This window comes from Amborella trichopoda, chromosome 13, assembly GCF_054954075.1.
Source record: "Amborella trichopoda isolate Santa Cruz 75 chromosome 13, AtrichopodaSantaCruz75HAP2 v2.0, whole genome shotgun sequence".
Taxonomy (NCBI): domain Eukaryota; kingdom Viridiplantae; phylum Streptophyta; class Magnoliopsida; order Amborellales; family Amborellaceae; genus Amborella; species Amborella trichopoda.
Window position 1 is genome coordinate 46,980,306 of NC_142348.1, and position 21,069 is coordinate 47,001,374.

The 21,069-nt window shown below is 38.1% G+C and overlaps 1 protein-coding gene across 2 annotated transcripts; it reads left to right on the forward strand.

Moving 5' to 3' along the window:
* The first annotated feature begins 4,963 nt into the window (after positions 1 to 4,963).
* LOC18438294 (ankyrin repeat protein SKIP35) lies at positions 4,964 to 19,174 on the forward strand. 2 transcript variants are annotated; one of them, XM_006848480.4, is made up of 5 exons: positions 4,964 to 5,274; positions 6,101 to 7,042; positions 14,367 to 14,799; positions 17,639 to 18,241; positions 18,705 to 19,174. In XM_006848480.4, the coding sequence occupies exons 2-5, from the start codon at positions 6,192 to 6,194 to the stop codon at positions 18,921 to 18,923; spliced, it is 2,106 nt and encodes a 701-aa protein (XP_006848543.1). In that variant the 5' UTR covers positions 4,964 to 5,274; positions 6,101 to 6,191; the 3' UTR covers positions 18,924 to 19,174. The 2 variants fall into 2 exon arrangements, with proteins under 2 accessions (XP_006848543.1, XP_020525601.1); XM_020669942.2 differs by having other exon boundaries at positions 5,268 to 7,042.
* The last annotated feature ends 1,895 nt before the right edge of the window (positions 19,175 to 21,069 follow it).

Genomic DNA, 21,069 nt, shown 5'->3' on the forward strand with positions numbered 1-21,069 from the left:
AATGAAAACCACATTCTTAAACCAACAGTCCTTGTTTTTCCCTCAGTTTTCTATTTAAATGGCCATGTAAGGCAAACTTGCGACTAACATTTCTAGAAAATCTCGCGATGTGCCAGATCCAGGTCCTATGTTCCTATACATTATTTTATTGTCATCGAGACATTTATTATGAGATTTTTATCATTTTTTCAGTAAAATGGTGTTCTTCACTTGTAAAATATTGCAATCAAGGTGCTCACCCAGACCTTGTACGTTATGGGGGTAAGAAGTTAGCCGGTGTCCACTACAACTCGAATTTATGAAGATGGCAACTTAGGAAGAAGGTTGTGGGCTACAACTCTATCAGCTTGTTCCCATGTTTTGGAGCATGTAACTAAGGATCAGTTGATAAAAGTGGAGAAGTCACTTTTTAATAAGACACTATTGGAAGAAAAGACCCCATAGATGAGGAAGGAGAGAGAGGGAATCTAGAGGCACAAGTTGGAGGAGGTAAGAGCACTAGTTGATGAGCAAGAGGGAGATGCAGGGGGATATGAAAACAATGATACTGATGCAAATGATGACAGCAGAATAGAGGTGCCCGAGACCAAGCACCAAATGGCTCGGGGTTTCGGCGGGGAACGACCACGAGGGGTGGATTGGTCTTGTGGTCTTTGGTTATGGGGGGCTGCAGGAGTTACCAAACTGACAATCTCGGAGATAATTGGGATGATGGAGCTCGAAATGACTTTGAGCCACTCTGTCATTCACATTGGCTTTAGATTGAGTAATTAACTTGCACATTTGTAATTTTGAAATTAGAATCTCTTATAAACTGCTGATTATTACACACTCTGGTTTAGACCACAATATCGTTATCTGGCCATTTATTAGATGAATCCATTCATATCTACAAGTTTTATATTTTTTCATCTTTGTTTGTAACATTTTTGTGTTTTTTTTTGAAATATCATAGCATTAAATTTGTTTTTATATTATCAGTCTCTTTTTTAAAAAATTTAATACCATTTAAACCGAAACGAATTGAACGCATCGAGGTTACCGGAGACTCGCTGAGTTGACTCCGGCCCGGCCTTAACAGAGTCCGGAGTCACCTAGGGCTTACATGGGTAAAAATAGCAACGGAATGGGCATCTAGTGCCCAAAGGCTGGTGTGCATATCAGCATCACCCATGGCTGGGAGGAGAGAGATTTGTGTGTGGCTATGGTTTATGCCGGAGTTACATCAATTTCTTCCTCAATCGTAGTCTATCTCTATTCAATGGTACAATGGGTGTTTTGGGAACACGTGGGTGCACAAGGAATCAAGGTTTGAGACGAGATTTCTCAACAATAATTGACTGCATTTCATTTTTCAACGCACAAAAAGATGTGAAATTTATCAGATGCACATACAATTTCAACTATTAACATTTTCCTTCTGTATTTTGATAAATTCCAAACTCATTTTGACATACTATTTAGAATTTGACAAAAAGAATTTGAAATTAGAGAAGGAAAGTTATTATGTGCCAGAGGACACAATTCGATACTGGTGCGCCTTGACACCAAGCATCCATCTTAGAGATGGATGCAAAAGAGTGGTATACCGCCAAAATAAAATAAAATTAAGAGTACAAAATTCATAATAAGATGGTTGTCTACCTAACGCAACTCACCTCCTTCATTCAGACTTGGGATGAGTTAAGAGTAAATTTAATATCATTACCTTTCTTAGATCAAAACTAAAAAGTCCAAAATTACTTTTTTAACAAAAAATTTATTAATTTTACATATTAATGATCCCCATGTTGGAGACTATATATTTTAAAAAAATTAGATTCAAAATCTATCTCAAAAATAGATCTACATGGCTCATATAATCCTTGTCTAAAGAACATTGGTAACATTTAACATTGTTCAAATCTTAGGTGTAAGTTGATTAAAAAATAGGTGTGGTTTGTACAGAGACGAGGTTATAAACCATCAAAATAAAGCGCACCTTCAAATTGTGTCGAGAAATGTGGTTTCAATACTGAAAATATTTGTGATAGTCTTAAAATATAGTTTTATCTTTAATTATAGAATTTAAAGCTTCAAAAATAGTGTAGATCAAGAGGATTTATGAAAAGTTGAAAATCTTGAATATTAATGGTCTAAAAATGCATTACAAGATGCACTATTTTCAAATTTTAAAATCCATTTTGTTCCGCATGTTTATGCATCTTAATGTCGAGATAATCAATTTGAGGATATTTGGATATCAAACAATTTCTTCTAGGGCACGTTTGTTTTTCTGAAAGATATCTTCTGAAAAGTTGAATGTTTTTAAATCTTTTAGAAAGTGAATGTTTTGATCTGAGAGGTTTAAATAAATTCTGGGTACTGTGTTTGAAAACATATACATATTAACCATATAAATATATAACATAATATAATATAAAATATTTGTATATTATGTATATAATATTTATATTATTATTTATTATATTATATATAATATTTATTTAAATATAATATTTATTTAATATAATAAATATATTATTTATAATATAATAACATATTATATATAATATAATAGGAAAAATGACTGTTAACTCTCTTCTCGAAACTTCCATCCCTATTAGCCCCTTGGGTTCACCAAAATCCATTGTACCTCCTCAAATTTAAAAATTTGGGACTGTTAGCCCTTGAATTATGGTTTTTTTTGTTTTTTTTTTATAAATTTGATCATTTTATTATACAAACATTTTCCTTCCCTTTCTTTTCCGTTGCCTAAAACCAATCTTACCCTCGTAGATACCACTCTATCAATTTAGACGTGAAGAAAAAAAAATTCTTTAACATTATGACCTATTTTACAATTATATCAATATCATTTGAACTTGAAAAATTATTAATCAAGATATTTGTTACTATTGTTAATGGTTATTATTATTTATTTATTCATTTGTTAAAAAAATTTATCAAAATACTTATAAGAGATGAAATCTTTAACAATTAATATACTATTGTTATTATTATTGTTATTATTATAATTATTAATTAATTATTATAATTATAAATTATTATCGTCAATCAAATTTATATATCAAGTCACAAAAAAAATATTGATGGCTAATGTATGGGTTTGACATTTTGTAAAATAAAGAGATCAAATTTGTAAAAAGAACAAAAAAAAATATAAGTAAAGGGCTAATGGTCCCAAAGTTTAAAACTTGACAGGGTGCAAGGGATTTTGGTTAACCTATGGGTTAATAGGAATGGAAATTTCAAAGAGGGGTTAAAGGTCATTTTTCCAACATAATATAAGATAATATTTATATTATTATATATAATATATAAGTAACATATATATAATATAAATATTATATTATATATATTATATTATATATTTAATATAATATAAAACATTATATATTATAATATTATATTACATAATATTATGTTATAGTAATATTATACCATATTAATAATACTAATATTATGTATTCATGTGATGCATAGTGAATAGTGATCAACAAAAAAGTTCTGAAAGATTAAACTTCTGGCCCTCTTAAAAACTTAATCTTTCACTTTTTAACAAAGGAATGAGAACTTTTATTGAAAGATCTGTTTCTGAATTTTTTATGAAAAGTATGAAACAAACGCAAAACGTTTAAAAATATGAAAGAATACTTTCAGAAAATCAAACATGTACCTAGTGAAATTTTTTAAGTGGGCCCTAATTTGATTGTTTACAACCTTGATTCTATATAAATTTTTTTAAAAAAAGTTCAAGGTTTCTTAGCTAAACGTGGTGTGAGTTGTTCCCATGTTGTAGTTTGTGAGTATCGCCATTGTAATTGCTATGTTTTTTTCTGTTATCAATAAAAGTTCATGATTTAAAAAAGAAATCAACATTTTGACAGCCGAATTAGGCTGATGATAGCCAAAACATTTGTAAGGACGAGACTGTCTTTAAGTCAAAAGATGCCACCACCTTTTCTCCTGTCTACTCTTTGGACTTCAGACACGAATCGCAAGGGCGAGGAAACGGTCCGTACACACGTGGAACAGGCGTTCGCAAAATGTGAGGGCATATTGTCATTATTGAAAAGGTTCAAGGTGTTTTGCGTCCTAAATTTGCATGACCTCTATTTATTTGCTTATTTGACATTTATTTCAATATTTGTTTTGAGAGTTGGAACGATTCGTACAGGATCGTCATCTACTTATGTGTGTTGGGCCCCAACGGATGACCATTAAAATTAGCATGGATTTCTAAAAAGGTTATCACATAAATGTGGGACTTGCTTTTTTTATATATCCATGTTAAATTTAATTGTGATCATTTGAAGTATTATACATATGAGTGGGGAAGGGTTTTATGGAATCATTTCTCTTGTTGTTTTTATTGAAATGTACATAAAAATATTATTATATTTTTAATATAAAAAATTTATAATTACTTTTATCACCACATTTTCAATAAGGCAGTCGTAATATCATCGACTAAACTCAAAATGCAAAAAAAAAAAATTTCAACTCTATACTACATCACCAATTTGACATCTAATGGATATGAATAACTCTGACCTCTTTATGATAATAAAAAACGGCCTTATTGTATACACTATTTTTACTTAATTTTCTATTTTAGAATAGAAGTAGCGTATATTTCTATATCTTTTTTTTAATTATTATAACATATTATGCTTTATTAATGATTAAAGTTTTTATAAGGCATCTTACGCATTTATAAATATTTATTTTAAAGCAAAATAAGCAGTTCTGATAATGTATTACAGTATACACTATTTTCAGGATTTAAAATCTTAATGGTTTTTTTTTTTTGTTTTTTCACCACCATAATGGATAATAGTTTTGGAGATTTTCTAATACCAAAATGGTAATTGATCACCAAAATCGTAATTTTTTTGATAAATTTTGAGGTGAGGTTTTACTTGTTTTTAATAGGGCTGAAGCCCTGTACAAACATTTTGCTTAATTAATAAGACAGGCTTAATTAAATTTGGGATTGCTTTCTCATTTTCCATTGGATTTATTTAAGGGCAACAGCACCTACGCCACCCATTCGTTAGCTCTGCATAACCATCAAAAATTACGAAATTGCCATCCAACGGATTTCTTACCATTTTCTATTCATGCCCAGTGCTCTCTGTAGGGGTGCCTAACAGTTGCAGGTCACATCTCCAATCCATTGGGGCATCTATCTTTGTGCCCCTTTTACACTTTCTCACCCCAAAATGAATACCCCATTTCCCTCTCTCCCCAGTTATCCCGTCCTCCAAGGTAAACCACCCTCCCCATTTTGATTGTGCTCTCTCTATCTGATCATCTTCTCTGTGTAGGCTTTCTACCTCTTTATTAATTCCCAGTATTGGGTTTTCTTCAGGAGAGGATTTTCGAGGCCTGTTTGTTCTGACCCTATTTCTTTTATTAAGAATTTCTCTGGTTTAATTGTAATAACTTATATCAGACTGAGGTTTCGAGGTTTCTTTCTGTTTTCTCGGGTCTAATTTGTTTTAATTATTTCCTGGTGATGTTGTTTGGGTGGGTTGCATCTATTCCTTTTTAATTTTACCCTCTCTTTTAATCACCTCTTTTCCTTTTCCTTTTACTGGTGATTTTATCACCATTTGCGTTTTGATTATCTGAGAATTTTTTTTTCTTATATAATGGATCATAGTATTTGATTTTAGGATTTCGTTTTCCTTTATAGGGCGTTTTCTCTTTTCAAACTTTTTACACAGGAGTCTTGTTTAGGACACATGCAATTTGGGTTTTGATTATATGTAGTCATTTGGTTGGAGTTTTTAAGTTCCCTTTTTCATTTCGAAATTTGGTTCTTCTGCTTTAGTGCAAAGATTAATTCGTATTAAGAACTGTGGCTTTTCGATAATCAGTCATCACTACCTTGATTTTTGGCAGTCTTGATGTTGCGTCCTAAAAAAACTATTGTAAAATTAGGATTTTTCCTATTCATTTTCAGGAAAGTTTAGGCCCTAGAAATTTCTTTCAAAATTAGGTATTATCCCATTTGTTTTCCGCAAAATTTAGAGCCTGACATTGCATGTGTGAATTCTCCTGGACAAAAACCAACTGAAACTAATTGCAGGAAAATAAATGTTGAAACCTGAGCCTCTACACCACCCATGAGAAAATCCGGCTAATTCTTTAAGCCTAGGATATCAGATCATTCGCTGAAAATGGAAGAGGAAATTGTTTTTATGGATGAAGATTCAACTTACGAATTGAAGAGTGGACCCATGCAAGATGCGTTCATGCACCGAGAAGATGTGGGTGGAGTCAATTTGCTGTGTCATGACTTGAATGGTGAGAATTCTGGGTTTGGTCATGTTGGCAAAGGTGCGATGAGGGTTTCAGAGAGAGGGGAATGTAGCAGAGATGTAAGCTCTTCTGATAGATTTAGTGATGTTTGTGAAGAAAATTCTGAGATGGTTCCAATTGATGAGAATTCTGATACATTTAGAGGGGTTTGTGGTGAGAATTCTGATATGGGTGTCAGCAATAAGAGTTCTGACAAATTTAGAGGGGTTTGTAGGGAGAAATCTGAGATGGATAGCAAGGCTAAGTGCTCCGACAAATTTAGAGGGGTTTGTAGAGAGAATTCTAAGATAGGTAGCAAGGAAAGGCAATCAGATAAATTTAGGAGAGTTTGTGGTGAAAATTCAGAGATGCATGCTAAGAATAAGAGCTCTGATGACCTGAGGACAAGTAAAAATGAAAGGATAGAGCTTGGGAGGAAGTTTCAAACTGCAGTAAGCTCTCATAATTGGGAATTTGCAGAGAGTTTGATCCCTTTGGCTGATACGCAAAGGCTGAATGATGCTTTGTGTATTGCTTTGGATTCAGTCTGGTTTTTGAGGACAGAGTCAGAGCTTCATGGGATTACTGGTTTGATTAGAAAGCTTATTTCAAGTGGAGCAAACGACTTCACCAGAGCAGCCTTGAGGACTTCATTTCTCGCGTCATGTGTCTCAGCTTGGAGGAGCCAAACAATGAGCTTGGCGGACACAGTTAATGTCATGGCCCAAAGGTAATAATCCTGATTACTAGCTAGTAATCTCCCTCTGTCTATCTCATGTGTTGGTATGCTTGGTTCCTTACTAATTGCTTGCATGTGCGTTGCACACAACATGGAGCAGCTTTTGAAATAGGTAATTTTTTTTTCTTCTGCTTAGTTGGAAAAGTAAATCCTAAAAAATATAGTGGAATAGCACAAACCAAAGTCATAGAGAAATGTAAAATGAAATGAAACAATAAGAAGAGTAGGAACTAACATAGTATGGAAAACTTTTAACCATATCGAGTCTTCTTTATCTTTTCTTGTTCCCCTTGAAGGTTTAAAGTAACAATTTTGTTTGCAAAACATTCAATACATCTGGATAACAAAGCAATCATAGATTACTTTTGAGTATCCTGAAGGAAGATAACCAACTTCAAAACCACTTGATTACTTGCCTCAATTTTCTCCTAGTTATCCAAGATCTCCCGAACAATATTATTTATTATAATGGCATTCAACTCTCTTGATGTCCTATCTTATGACATTTTTGCAACCCCTCAATCATTGGTGTCTCTTATCCCTGGGCTTGTATAATGTAAAAATCACCTCTCCCATGGTGTCCCTAGAAAACTTCCTAGGATCGAATTCTTTCTATTTTCTTTGCTGCACCCATCAATGTTTCGCTTGAGGCGTCTAACTGGAAGCTGTGTCCAAGCCAACATTCTTGGACAAAATTGCCAATTGCCGGCTTCGGGATAACACGATCACCCTCATCAAGGTGGGGACCAAATAGCTCAAGCAACCAGCCGAGGTTGAAGGAGCCATTGTACAATTCTTCAAACAACTTTTAACTGCCCTTGACAGCCCCAGACCAAGGATGGCAGACCTCTCTTTCCAGACTCTCTCCCCTGAGCAGGCCTCTTGGCTTGAACAACCCCTTACATAAGACGAAATTCTCTTGGCCATCAACAATCTATGCCAAGACACAGCCCCAAGTCCCATTGGGTTCCCTAGGACCCCTTTTAAAACCTTCTGGGATGCCTTCAGAAATGACTTCCTATGTTTATTTGAAGGATTCTACTCTAGAGGGATCAGCCATAGGGTGATGAGTGCCGCCTTCATTACCCTAGTCCCCTTTCCTATTTGCCATCGTCGCAGAGATTTTCAATCAATCGATTTCTTGCATGTTCCTCTCCGAACGGCTCAATGGGTTTAAGTGTGGACTCCGAGGTTCAGTAATCACCCACCTCCAGTACACGGATGACACCCTGGTCCTTTACGGAGCTTCTCCTGAAGAACTCGAATCCCTTCACCTATTTCTCAAATGCTTTGAATTCGCCATTGGCTTTAAGGTCAACATGTCCAAATCAAAGATGCTTGAGTGGCAGTGGACCTTTAGGCCATGAAAGACAGTGCTAACAGTTGGGGTTGCCAGGTGGAAACTTTGCCTTATAATTATTTGGGACTACCCATGTGCCTACCGAAACCCAAGACGAGACATTGTTCTCATAACATAAGCAAGGTGGACTGAAGGCCAGCAGGGTGGAAGGGACGTTTCCTTTCACCGGCTGGCCTGATCACCCTTATCAAGGCTACCCTTTCTAACATCCCTATATACCAAACGTCCCTTTTCCATATGCCTGCAGCAGTGACTGCTCGCCTTGAGCAGCTCATGAAAAGGTTCTTGTGCCCAGGAGACCCAAGCACCGACAAGTATCATCTCATCTCTTGGGAAAATTTGTGCTAGCCTAAATGTCTCGGAGCCTAAGGATACACAACCTTAGAAAGCACAACACTGCTTGTCTTAGGAAATGGTGGTGGATATTGGGTACTCTTGATAACCGGTTGTGGATTCAAGTCCTTCAACAAAAGTGTCGCCCTCTCTCCTCCACCTGGATACCAGATCAAACCATAATTGTTGGAGACGAGAGCAGGATCGGTTCGGGATCCGCCGAACCTTCTTATAGTGGAAGCTCCATGAGGTTAGGATCGGCGTTTGTACAATGAACAAGACAAGGAATGAGATCCTTAGGTTTATGGGAGCGAAATCCCATGTCAATTGGTTTGATGTTTTGACTAGCATGAATCTAAGCTCCCCTATACATAAAAATGAGGTTGTCAAATAGAGTTAGTACAAGTTCCCTTGGTTAAGGAATCGAGGTTCTAATATGTCATATAACGAGGTTCCTCTTGTTCTAATATCGAAATTCTTAACTATGTTTGGCATATGTTTAAGTCCTAAGTATCACTCTCGGGAATGGTTAACTATGCCAACTCATGGTGGGAAGAAGAGGCTAAAGCGGCACCACGATAAAGAAGTATTACCTTCCTATCTTGTTATGCTTTAGAGGTTGTACCCAAACGAGAATGAGAGGGGCAGAATACGGCAGCACTCAGTGATTTTGTAAGCAATAAAGGAGTCTTCTTACTCCCGGCATCCATTTCCGACGGAGGAATAGTGGCAGTTGTTTTGTGGTGGGATCTATATGGTAGTGGGGTGCCTGAATTATATTCACTAGCTGTTAAGGTATTGTCTCAGAGTGTCAACTCGTCATGTGTTGAGAGGTGCTGGATTACATATAGTCATATTCACAGTGTTAAGCGAAATAGGTTAAATGCTCAACGCTCCAAGTCATTGGTTTATGTTCACTACAATGACAGTTTGTTAAGTAAACTGCAATCAGATTATGCAGAGAAGTACAAAGGATGGGATTTTTATCCTGATGATAATCACCTCGAGGATGATGTTGGGGCATTAGATCATTAGGCAACCGCCTTGATGCTGATGATGAGCTCGTCAGAGTGCTCCATTACCGAGGCCTGCCCCTCCCACTACAACTTCAGGCCATGACTCAAGTTTGGCATGCACCATTCCCTCAGAGTCCCCAGCAACCTAGAATCCTACCACTCAAGGGTCATCTTCTTCGAATGTAGTCTCTCTGCTTCCATTGTTTCTCAAAGACTGGCTCTCTGAATGGACAAGAGGACAAGAGGCCTAGGGATACACAACCATAGAAAGCACAACACTTCTCGTCTTAGGAAATGGTATCCAAATAATGGAACCTCGTGCTTTGCAAAGAAGGGATTGGATTTTACCATCATGGAACTTATGATTTCTAAATAATGTGAACTTGGACAATGGCAATCTCTAACCTGGTTTCATCCGTTAATGACAGTAGATCCCACAAACATGGATCCCAAGATTTTAATGTATCAAAACCTTTGACCATGGTTGATGGAAGCGAGGATCTATTTCGAAATGGAATTGGATTTCACTAATAGATGGAACGTGGTTGATGGAAGCGAGGATCTATTTCGAAATGGAATTGGATTTCACTGATAGATGGAACGTGGTCCCCTTTTTTTGGGAGCGAGATCCCAAAATCAAAAAACCAGGGTCCCTACAAGATCCCTTGTAAGAACCGTGGGATCGAGGTTCCGGAGAGGGATCGTCACCCTACCCACAAGGTTCCCTTAACTATGGATCGAACACCTTCAAGTAGAACCTCCGGAATTTGGAAATCGATCCTCACCTCTCTAAATCTATTTCACAGCTCTATTTGTTTCCACCATCTGTCCTTCCTTATCTTGTCTAGCCCTCAACCCTCTTTCCTCTTTGGCTTCGGAGATGTCCCCCCTCGGGTTTCTCTAGAGTTTGGAACCCCTCGTTCAGAAGATCCCTCGTAGACATAATTCACTAACCTTGCATCTCTCTACTCTACTTTTTGTTCACCCTCGGGCCCTGATCAGCTGGTCTGGTGTCCCTCCACTCCGAGGACCTTCTCTATGTCTTCCTTTTACAAAAAGCTGGTCCAACCACCCACCTTCCCCCTTGGCCCTACCTCTATCATAGCCCAGGCTTGGTCCTCCATTGTGCCTCCCAAAATCCAAGTATTTAATTGGATTGCGCTCTCAGAAAGGGCCCTCACAGTCGGCCAGCTTCAAAGGAGGGGATTTGCCCATCCCCAATAGATGCGTGATGTGTTTACCTGATGAAAAAAAGCAATACCCACCTATTTCTACATTGTCCTCTGGCACACGAACTTTGGGGTTTTTTCCTCTAGCTGCTTAACTGGTATTGGGTCACTCTGCAGTCTACCCCTGCACTCTCTAAATCCCTTCAGCCCTTTCTTTGGCCTAAAGCTAGCAGCCTCTTGTGGAGGGCCTCAGTTGCAGCCACCCTTTGGGTCGTTTGGACCAAGAGAAAAACCAGAATTTCGGGGGTGAAAAGAGCTCGCCTCTAGCCTTGTTTGAGAAAATCAGATCCATGGTCATTTTCTGGGCAAGTAACCACAAATGCTTCAAGGACTTACCACACTCGACATTTCTCCAAAATTGACAGGCCTTACTTGTCTTCAAACGCCCACGAATGTCCCGCGTTTCCCGATGGTCTCCACCCCCCCTGGACAGACCAAACTAAATTTTGACTGCATTGGTGGAATTATTAGGAATCACGGGGAGTAGTTGTTGGGTGTGGGTGTGTTCCCGAGAGTGGGAGCTGGCTTGGGTCTGCAGAACTGTGGATTGTTGGCAGCTCCTTGTGGTTGGGATCATCATCCGTACTATCCTATATCAAGGGAGCGGGATCCTTGTCACAGGGAAGCGTGATTCCATGAGGAAGGAATTACAATAGTATGTTTTAAGGGATTGAAAATGATGCATGGGTACACAGTACAATTGAGCACAAACCTCAATCAGTGCATATGAATCAGTGCCGAATATAGAAAACATCATATGCACTGTGTCATACACTTGAGAAGTACGGTCAAATCTGCTGGGAATGAGGATCACAATATAGGGATCCGCATTCCATCTAAGATCCGTAGCTAGAATCGCGGGACTGAGGTTCTGGAGAGGATCTGTGACCTTTCCTACAAAGTTCCAACAACTATGGGGGGCCACCCCCTTGCCTCCTTCTCCAAACATATCAGTCATGCTGATTCCCTAACAGCTGAAGCGTTCACCCTCTTGGAACACAAATTGTCCGCTCCCCAATGGAGCCAGAGTTTAATTATCGAGGGAGATTCTATGAATGTTATCGGATGGACCTCAGGCTCTTCTCCTGTCCCTTAGTCTCTCGCCCACGTATTTGATGAAATTGCTCATATCTGCGGCATATGGACGTCTCATGGAGGCATAGCTGGTGGGAATCCAACGCGGAGGCGGACCCCTCGCTAAGGAGGGGGCACACATCAGTACTACTAAACTTTTTGGCTTGACTTTTTGTAACACCTTGAACCCCTTAGGGAGGATTTTTGTAACTCTTTGTCTATACACTCCTCACGTTCTTTGTGTCTTTGTATAGGGCGACCTCGCAAGGGGTCGTCACTACATATTTTTGGTACAGAGCTCCCACACGTTGGGAAGATTATTTTTTGTATGGAGTTCCCGGCATGTGGGAAGCCCTAAACTACTACTTGTATCCTTTTACCTTAATAGAATAAAACAGTTAACCAATTAAAAAAAAAAACTAGAGGCTGTGTCCATGTCTATTACTCCGTATGAAGCTATATATAGCCTTTCTGTATGGACTTCCATTCACCTCCATCTCTCGAGCTTTTTACCCTCATAGCTGGGGGTTTGTGGTCACCCCGTACCATATCACTTTATATATTTCTTAACGTGCTTTCTTAGTTGGGAAAAGGCTTTGACGATGATGTTGATGACTTTCTTAGCCTAAGTAACTCCTTTAAATCTCTTTAGATGCTTTTTTTCTTTGGTATCATAGAAACAAACTGTCTCTATTGGGCCTCCTCCCATTATCTTTTCTCTTTGGATGTCTGGTGAATAGGTCTGGATTTGAACCATGGATGGCCTTCCAGTCTCTTTCTTCAATTGTCCAGATTGATCGCCAATGCCTTCCTTAAAAATCCACTGGACTCGAAAGAAAACATCTGGAAATACCCCAAGAACCTTTGCAATACCCCAAGAACCTTTGCAATGCTTTCTATATATGGGTGGATGATCGACAGCTTCCCTTCCCATATGCAAGGGAGCATCTACTAGCTAGTAACATTCCTCTTCTTTTATTAGTCACCTTAGTCAAAATCCTGGCCTTCAAGTCATCTCTATTTTCTTTAACAAGGTTAGTGGTCTAACACTAGTCTTCCATAACCTAGTGTCGGGGCCCTCTCCTCGAAGAAAAAAAAAAATTTAAAAGAAAAAACCTGGCCTCTTTCTCCAAGCACATTGGCCACGCCGACTCCCAGCTTGCCGAGTCCATGGCGCTCCTCATGGGCCTCAAAATGTTAGACCTCAAGTGGGGTCAACCTCTTTTAGTGGAAGGAGATGCCCGTAATATCATTACTTGGGCTGTAATATCGTTACTTGGGCTGCCGGCCACGCCACCCCACCTTGGTGCCTTGCTTCTATTTATGATGAGATTTCACACCTTTGCAGGGATACTGCCGTCTCATGGACGCATCTTTAGAGGGAGTCAAACGGCCTGACGGACTACTTGGCTAAGGACGGAGCTCTCACACAGGTCATAGATCCTTAGAAGTACTGGGGACCCACGCTCGCAAGACCACGGCTTTCTCTTTTTGTACATCCGGGTTTTTGTGGCCCTCCACCGCAGGACTTCATTCCTTGACAGACCCCTTTTTCTTTGCTTTTTTGGTACATCGTTGTAACAGGCAGTGTTATAAGCCCCTCTCATTTTTTGTATAGGCTCATTTGTCTGAGGTTAGCTCATTTTTTGCCGAGAGACCCAGTATGTGGGCTCTCTCCCTAGACCCCTGTACTCCTTTCCTATTTCAATACAACAGTTAACAGTCTCAAAAAAAAAAAAACACTAGTCTTCCATAACACAAGTGAATAATAAACTTTCCCAAGGGATCCAGTCATAAATCAGCTTAACCTTGGCTTTCGAAACATATGACTCACTTTCACATCACCATATCTCCATTCCCATCTTGATGTTCTAACTGTCTAACACAAGTAGTGTGTGTGTGTGTGTGTCCATGTGTTTCCACCTATCCATGTATTTAGCTCTTAATGCATGTTTTGTTGGTAGACAAAGAAAGAGGTTGCATCTCTGCATGTGTCCTTATATTTAGGTGTTAGATTGGGATGCCTGTGTGTGTGTGTGTGTTTTTTTTCTTCAGTTGTTCATGTATTTTTTGCTATTCACAAATCATGCTTTGTTGTTGAAATGAGCAAGCGGTGTTCTCTCTGCAATTCTCCATGAATTTAGTGTTAATTGGAATGGTGTTTGTGTGTACGGGTGTGTTTTCAGCTATCCATTAGTCTTGCACTCATCAGAATTCATATTATGTAGTTAAACAACCAAGAAATGTTATTGTAGCATTTGTACATGAATAAGTGTTAATCAGATTGCATTTTTTGTTATTAGATTGAGTGAGCGCCTTGAAGAGTGCAATGGAGATGAGGTTTTGAAGGCCGAAGCTACTGCCAAAGTTCAGAGATTCACAGAATGGGCTCTCAAATGCATTGGTTTCCATTCACGTTGCCAAGGTAGTAAAAACTCTGTATTGCATAGCTCAGCCGTTGAAATTCAACTCCAGCTTTCGGCATTCAAGGCTTTTTTGGATTTTGCTGGTGACCAGCTCACTGGAAAGGACTTCACAGAGGCCTTTGATGCAGCTTGTTTCCCACTGACCCTTTTCTCGAGTGCCATTGATACTCGTTGGACCTCTGGCATTGCCTCAAGTGCAATGCAGGGTTTGCTTGGAATGTTGGTTGAGGGGGGTGCTGATAATGTCAACCAATGTTTTCTCGAGGCCTCACGTTTTGGGAGCACTGAGCTTGTTCGAATTCTCTTACAGGTGAGGGATGCTGCTTGTTTCAATCATAAATTCATTCAGTTGTCCTAATATGTCGATTGTTGCCTATAATATATTCTCTGTGATTGGTTTTCGTCTCCATTTGATAAACAAATTTTTCCTGTCATTGACGTTCACTCTCGAACCTTGCTTCCCTTCCCCACCAATCCTTCCTCTCCCCCTCTTCTCTATATCAACACACACACACACACACACATTTATGTATGCATGCATTTGCATGGCTGCTTTTTTTTTTTGGATAATGTTAACATTGTATAGATGGGATAGGGATTACAAAACCTACGAAAACAAAGGCAAGCCCAATTGCATGGCTGCTTTTTATATATCTAGATCTTTTCTGTAGCTTTTGCTGATGACCTAGTGAGGCCCTTTTGGGCCATATTGATCCATGTTGATTGAGTGGTCAGATATACCTGTAAGCTTTATTTAAATGCTTCAAGGATGACATGTTTTGTGGAGAGAGAGTTGTTGGGGTTGTGTTTAGATCAGAAGAAGAAATCACTTGTTGTGGTCATTAGAGTTACCGAACAGAACAAGTTCTCATTTTTGTGTTGCTTTTCCTTTTAAATGATTCATGATGGAGTTTTGAAATCATGATTCTGAAATATTATACCCGATCATCGAAGATTCTATGCTGCTTCATATATCAATGGCAATTTATGTCTCTTTCTATTATTGAACACATTATTTTTTTGTTATTTCTTGTGCTGCTTTGCTCTATGTTTCACTCCTCACTTCAAGAACTTTCACCTATCGATAAGTGTTAATTACTTCAAGCAATAAACTTGAATTTGTACATTGACGTGGTTAAGTTTGAATGTGCTATTGGTTCATTTCTAACGTGGATATTATTATTTACAAATTAAAGGTAGTGGAGTTCCTGCTATGCATGAATCACCTCTCATTCTGGCAGAAATCTTTGTTCCCTGAGACAGTTTTGTTGGTTTTGGTGTATTTGGGGGTCTTTTAGCACATGCATATGAGGATTGGAATGAACCGAGCATGGAGGGATATGCTTTCAGGTCTCTTTAGGTTTGGGACCCATATTATAGGAAGCTTCTTACTAGGTTGGAATCACATTTAGAACACCTATATTATCTAAGTACATGGCCTTCTTATTTATGGCTCCTTCCATGCCTCTCATGAATGTACACATGCCATAAGGGACTCACTCCTCTCTCCGGTACCAACTTCTTGTGAGATGGTCTAACACGAAGAAAGCTTCCTTTGTCTTATTTGGGGCCAAGGTTTGCTGGGGGGATTCCCTGTCTTGAACTTCTGCCACGTTCTCAAGCGGGAGTCATAAAGGGGGGGGGGGGGCAGCTTGCATATGGTGTGTCTGGGGCTCCATTTTTACTCATTCTCTCTTGCATCTCTCTCTCTCTCTCTCTCTCTCTCTCTCTCTCATCTCTCTCTCATCTCTTTGATATGAACGTGATGCACATCGTAAAAGAGAGGGTATCAACAAGAAAAAGTAGAAGGACATTGACCATACTCAGTTGGATTTGTTTGTCACCCATTTTAGTTCACAGATGACATATAATGAGTGGTTTTTTGAGAATCTTAACTGTTTTAGAAGCCTCTTAACAAAAGGATGACTGGGAGTAAGAGCTCCGCTTTGGGATAGGGATTAACACGCAGCTAGAGGAGGTTGCTCTGTCCTGGTTTTAGTTTGGAATCGATCCTGGCAAGTGCTTTGGGTTCCCCCTGTGTGAGTAACCAAAGAATTGGAGTTAGAAACCTCGTTATAGAGAATCTTGAAAGAATATGAACCACCATAGGAGAGTTCTTTTGCCTAGGAAACCAAATAAATGTACAAGATTGACATGATGAATGAAATGGAAAGAGTTCTACAAGCCAAAAGATTAGTTTGGGGAGGGCTAAAAGTGTGCTCATATGAAAAAGAATTTAGTTATTGCAATTCGGCGCTAGCAGGGTTACTTTGTTGTAAAAAGATCTTAAGGGTAGATGCTAGATACAATAGTAGTACTTGGAGTGAGTGAGTTTTGAGAGAATTGGGTAGGTAAATAGGGAATCGGGGATGCAAAGACATATAGCGCCTATCAGTTGCAGGATAGGTTTAGGGTGGTTCTGATCAGTCATGCTTTATTCTAGAATGAGACCTGGTGCTGAGAAGCTCCCTTTCAGTCATGTTCTCCAGATTTCAAGACCCTAGCTTCTAAATTCTAATCCGGACACGTTCTATATAAGACAAGTTTGAAAAGCGTAAAACAAAAAAAACAAGAAAGAAAGACAAGGTTAGCGAAAACAAAAAAAACAAAAAAGAAAGACAAGGTTAGCGACCTGAGGTCTCTTTTCACCAGTATAAAGTCTTTGTTAATCTGGTCTACCGGTGCTGATTGGATCTGGTGGAGAAGGTTTATTGTTGTTTTTTTTCCCTTACTGAAATTGACAGTTGCAGTGCCTTGTTGCATCTTTTATTGATGATATCTCTTCAAGTATTGTGGCTTGAGTTTCACAAAACATGCCTTGTTAAGTTTGTAATTTCATGAACTACCTTATTAGCTGCTGTTTTGCTAGAATCATTTGGAGTTTTCCTATGGAGCACCTCGATATCTAATGGGTGGTGCGTCATCATTAGCAGCTTCGTTGTTAGGCTACTGCTCTTTTGCTCACTATGCTTGTAACTGCTGTTTGCTTGAATTACTTGGGAGTTTTTGTAAAGAACACTTTGACATCTCATGGGTGATGCATCTTTAGCAGCTTCATTGTTATGCCAGTGCTCTTTTCTACAGTATGCTTATAAAAATTGCCTCACTTATCGAAACAAACTTTATTATGATGCATTTGTTCACCACAGATCGCACAGCGTAACAGTCTGGATGTGGATGTGGAGCTTGCGCTTGGCTTTGCATCTCACTACCGCAAGATAAGTACCATGGAGTGCCTGGTCGACGAAGGTCATGCAGGGGCCTTCTTAGGCCCCCTAATGCGAGCCTCTGAGAGGGGTTGCATGACAGTAGTGAAATGGTTTGTAGAGAGAGGTTGTCGAGACATGGAGCTATGCCTCGCCCTAACCGCTGCCGCCTCAAGTAGCCGCCTTGAAGCTGCTGCCTATCTCTTGCCACGAGTGCCTCCTCATGTTGTCTTGGCCCTTAGCACCGAGATTATAAAAGCGGCGGGAGAGAGAAGTGGGGGCTCTTTTGAGGGGGTGGCGTTTCTCTTGAGATCGGATTTTTTGGGGGGAGCAGAGGCAACATATGGGGCGGCAGAGAGGGTAGCAAGGGCGAAGGAGGAGGAAGGGGTGACGCCAGAGCTGAGGGATTTCTTTAGAGAGGGTTGGTCGGAGGGGGCATTCTTGAGGGGGAGGAGGTGTGGGGAGGAGCACTATGTGAATTTGGAGAGAGTTTTAAAGCGTGGGGCATCGGCGTTGCGGGTCTGGGACCTACCTACGCCATTGCAGGTAAAGTGGAAGATTCAGACTCTCTTTGGTTTTTGCAGGTGGGTGAGGAATAATTGGAATGAGAGAGAGTGTGTGTTTATCTCATTGCAGTGCAGATTTCTGTGATCATATGGTTTAGTAGCTTTGAAGAATCATGTGGGCGTTTTTCTATTTTGTCCATCCATTGATGTTTGTATCTGTAGATGCAATTGGTTGGATCTTGGATGCATGGCTGTGCGTGAGAGAGAGAGAGAAGAGAGCCTATGGGAGCATCGCCTATGGCAGCATCACTTAACATCATTTGTCCTCATATTCCTACTCTTTTCCATTGCCCCTTTTTTTTTTTGTGTTTGTGTGTGGAAGAGACTGAGACACACTCGAGACTCAATATATCAGGGTTTAGATCATCCAGTCCACTAAGCCAATAATTCTAGACCTATTTTTCTTCTCTTTTTTTATGGGTATAATTTGTCTATTTTTACAGGTTGCAATAGCATACTTGCCATTGTACAAGGAATGTGTAGAAGCGGGGGGTCAGCTTTTGTCTCAGTGGTTGCGCGGTCAACTGGTGGAGGCAGTGTGGAGGCTTGAAGGAGCTGCCTTTGGTAGTGTCGACCAACTCTGTGGCCGCTCCAAAGATGAGCTTCTTACCATCTTGGAGTCTCATTTGCCTTCATTTCTTATAACAGGCAAAAATTCTTAAAGAAGAAAACAGACTGCGGTTTACGTTTCTGAATGCGTGTAAAATGAGTTGTAGTTATCAGCATATGAGAAATGAGACCATTTTCATTTTTATTTTTATGGTTATTTTAAATTTGCACGGTTGTCACTTTAAGATTCAAAATTCCTACTTTTTAAGAGTTTTTTGGATCGTTCCCAGCAGTTTGTCAACAGTCAGCCTCAAGAAAATATTACTTGTGATATATTAACAGATTTTTGTTTTCAACCGTTAAATAATTCTGACGTCTTTAATGCATTAGTTTTTGTTTTTAACCATCGTTTGGAACTCTAGATAAGACCGCTGAAATTTACCATTTTGAATTTAATTAAATGGGGCTATTGTTTGGATGTGCATCATATTTTTCTTTTTTAAGGCTATAGGCGAGAGAGGGAGGAAAACTCTTCTCAATGCGTATAGGCGAAATGACCAGTGATTTCGCTTATGTTCATTACCATTCAATTTTTATCGTACGGTCACAATTATGTGGTCGTGTTTTACTTTTCAATTTTTTTTTACAAACTCAAATTACTTAAATTTGGCGTATGTGTACATCTTAGTGAGGTGCATTTAATAAAAATATAAAAAAATTAATTTGTAAAATATAAATTGATCAAAATACTTCAAAAAATTTATGCGGGTATTTTAGTTAATTTATAGTTTACGAATTATTTTTTTTTCATATTTTTATTAGGTGCGTTTCATTAAGATATACACACATTTCAAATTTCTAATCATTTCGATTAGTTAAAAAAAATGAAAATTGAAATACCACCGGACAATTATGATCATGGGATGAAGTTTGGATGGTGATGAGGGTAGGTGAAATCAGTGTTCATTTTCGTTTATTGCCGTTTTGTAGTATCTTATATATATATATATGGATATGGCTTTTGTTAGGCTACACCACTTGGTGGTGTAGACCGTTAAAGTGCTTAACATTTTTAACATTAAAATACCATTGAATTGTAATACAGAATTTTTCAAGTACGGATATTTTTTGTCATTTAGAATGGTAGAATAGATATTTTTATAAGAAAATAGTGGCATTCTATTAGTTGTTAAAAACAATTAATGCATCTTGTGGGTGATCTCACACACCATATCGGTGTTGTCATTGTCCAATATTGTTAATAAATGTTTTTATTTCTATTAAGAATTTCAATTTACCTTTAATTAATTACTTAAAATACCCCTAAACAAAAAGTTACTATACTATAGGATAAGGGTATCTAAATGTCTAAAAATGTTGAGCACCTTAAGGGTCTACACCACAAGTGGTGTAGCCTAACAAAACTCATATATATATATATATATATATATATATATATATATATATATATATATATATATATATATATATATATATATATATATATATATATATATATATATATATATATATATATATATATGGAAAAAGCTAACATAGGTCCACTAGCTCACAGTTATGTATGGGCCATAGCGAACGTAGGCCCACTAACTCACAGCTATGTATGAGCTCAATGGCTTAGATTCAATATGGGCATATATATATATATATATATATATATATATATATATATATATATATATATATAAAAGCTAACGTAGGCCTACTAACTTATAGTTATGTATGAGCCCAATGGCCCAGATTCAATCTGGGCCAATATGACAGTTATGACCTCATTTTGTATTTGAATTTTAATATTTTTTTTACAAATCCAAATCACTTGAAATTTTACACGTTTATTCTTCTCATCAAGGCGCACCAAATAAAAATATTTAAAAAATAATTCACAAAATATAAATTGACCAAACTAGCATTAAAATATTTAAGGGGTATTTTTGTCAATTTAATTTTTACAAATTATTTTTTTCATATTTTTATTAGATTCTCTCATTTTTAAATAACACATACCTAAACTTTAAAGTAATTTAGATTTATAAAATAAATTAAAATTCAAATACAAAATACAATCGTGATCATTAAATCTGTTCACATTAAATCTGTTCATATTGAATCTGAGTCGATAGGCTCATATATAGCTCTGAGATAGTAGGCCTATGTCAGTTTTTCATCTGTACACCAAAAATGGTTTGATAGGGCTGCAAAACCTCATAACGCATTGAAAATTGCAATTCAAGCTAT

What these genes read in the sequence shown, in the direction of transcription:
- LOC18438294 (XM_006848480.4), top strand. Translation starts at nt 6,192, where the DNA reads ATGGAAGAGGAAATTGTTTTTATGGATGAAGATTCAACTTACGAATTG. An exon ending in TTGTTCGAATTCTCTTACAG is followed by an intron (nt 14,800 to 17,638) that starts GTGAGGGATGCT and finishes TGTTCACCACAG; the next exon opens with ATCGCACAGCGTAACAGTCT. An exon ending in ACCTACCTACGCCATTGCAG is followed by an intron (nt 18,242 to 18,704) that starts GTAAAGTGGAAG and finishes CTATTTTTACAG; the next exon opens with GTTGCAATAGCATACTTGCC.